Genomic DNA, 1150 nt, shown 5'->3' with positions numbered 1-1150 from the left:
GGGGCGGCAGCCCGGCCGGGGGCAGCCCTGGGTAGTGGGCAGCGGGCAGCGGGGGCCCAGAGCCTCCATGCCCCGGCCGGGCGAGAGCTGCGTCCCGCTGCCTCCACCTGCTCTGCCAGCGCTGGGCAGGCTGCCCAGGATGGCTGCCCACAGCCAGCCCTGGCTCCTCCTCCTGCCTGCCTGCCTGCCTGCCTGCCTGCCCACACGGGGTCATTGAGGTTGGGAAGGCCCACTCAGGCCATCCTGTCCAAGCAGCCCACCCTCTTGCCTGCCCTGTGTGGGGCTGGAGCACAGCCCCCCCTCCTCCTGCCTTCATCTTCCCATCGTTCGGTGTTTTTCTCAGAGTCTGGGGCTTTGTGCTTTGGGCAGGAACTGCCACAGAGATGTGATGTGCCGTGGGCCTGAAACGTTTCACGACTTCAGACATGCCAGGTGCTGCCCGGCATGGGCACAGCTACAATCCCTGCTGTCCATAGACTGAGAAAAATGACGTTTTGTCTCCCTTCTGCACTTCTGACCGTATTTGCCACCTGGAGCTTGGCCCACACAGCCTTGCTGCCCGGTGGCACAGCCTGTGAGCACTGCCTGCCCCTCAGCAGCCCCCACCCGAGCTGCTCCCAGCAGGGTTGAGCGCGACAGATGCCATCACAGACCCCGAATTCGCTCCGCGCTCCATACACTGCAAATCATTCTATTTCTTAGAGTTAGGGCACTATGGCTAGGTTGCGGTTGGACTTGATGATCTTTAAGGTGCTTTCCAAACTGAGCAGCTCTATGATCCTACGGACTATCCTACGACTCCATCTCCCCATCGCCCCACTCAGCCCCCCCATAACACCCCTCAGACGGGGCGGGACAACGCTAGCCCCGCCCCCACTTTATCCCCGTCCAATCGCTGCGCGAGGCGGTGGCGGAGGTCACGAGGGGGCGGGCACGGCCGCCTATTTTGTTTTCTGCGCGGCGGACGCGAAAGGGACCCTTAGCGACGGGGTGGCGTTGCTAAAGGAGGGGGCGGCGATCTCGCGGGACTTGGCGGCGGCGCCAAGATGGCGGAGGCGGTGTTGGAGCTGCTGGAGCGCGCGGCGCGGCGGGAGGCGCCTCTGGAGGAGCTGCGCGCACTGCGGCTCGCTGTGCAGGCCGTGCCGCCCGC

The 1150-nt window shown here is 65.0% G+C and overlaps 2 protein-coding genes across 2 annotated transcripts in view; one reads left to right on the top strand and one right to left on the bottom strand.

Moving 5' to 3' along the window:
- The window catches only part of CUTA (cutA divalent cation tolerance homolog), a 6480-nt gene extending 6251 nt beyond the window's left edge, over positions 1 to 229 (bottom strand). The window contains 2 exon segments of the mRNA XM_010721029.3: positions 10 to 180; positions 182 to 229. Coding sequence (XP_010719331.2) covers positions 10 to 180; positions 182 to 214 — 204 coding nt within the window. The 5' untranslated portion in view covers positions 215 to 229.
- Positions 230 to 982: 753 nt separating this feature from the next.
- The window catches only part of PSMD5 (proteasome 26S subunit, non-ATPase 5), a 6911-nt gene continuing 6743 nt past the window's right edge, over positions 983 to 1150 (top strand). Inside the window, exon 1 of the mRNA XM_010721027.3 lies at positions 983 to 1140. Within this exon, the coding sequence (XP_010719329.1) occupies positions 1047 to 1140 (94 nt within the window). The 5' untranslated portion in view covers positions 983 to 1046. The remainder of the gene's footprint in view (positions 1141 to 1150) is intronic.

The sequence above is a fragment of the Meleagris gallopavo genome, chromosome 19 (assembly GCF_000146605.3).
Source record: "Meleagris gallopavo isolate NT-WF06-2002-E0010 breed Aviagen turkey brand Nicholas breeding stock chromosome 19, Turkey_5.1, whole genome shotgun sequence".
Taxonomy (NCBI): domain Eukaryota; kingdom Metazoa; phylum Chordata; class Aves; order Galliformes; family Phasianidae; genus Meleagris; species Meleagris gallopavo.
Note: the sequence above shows the minus strand (reverse complement) of the source record. Positions and strands in the feature narration are given on the sequence as shown.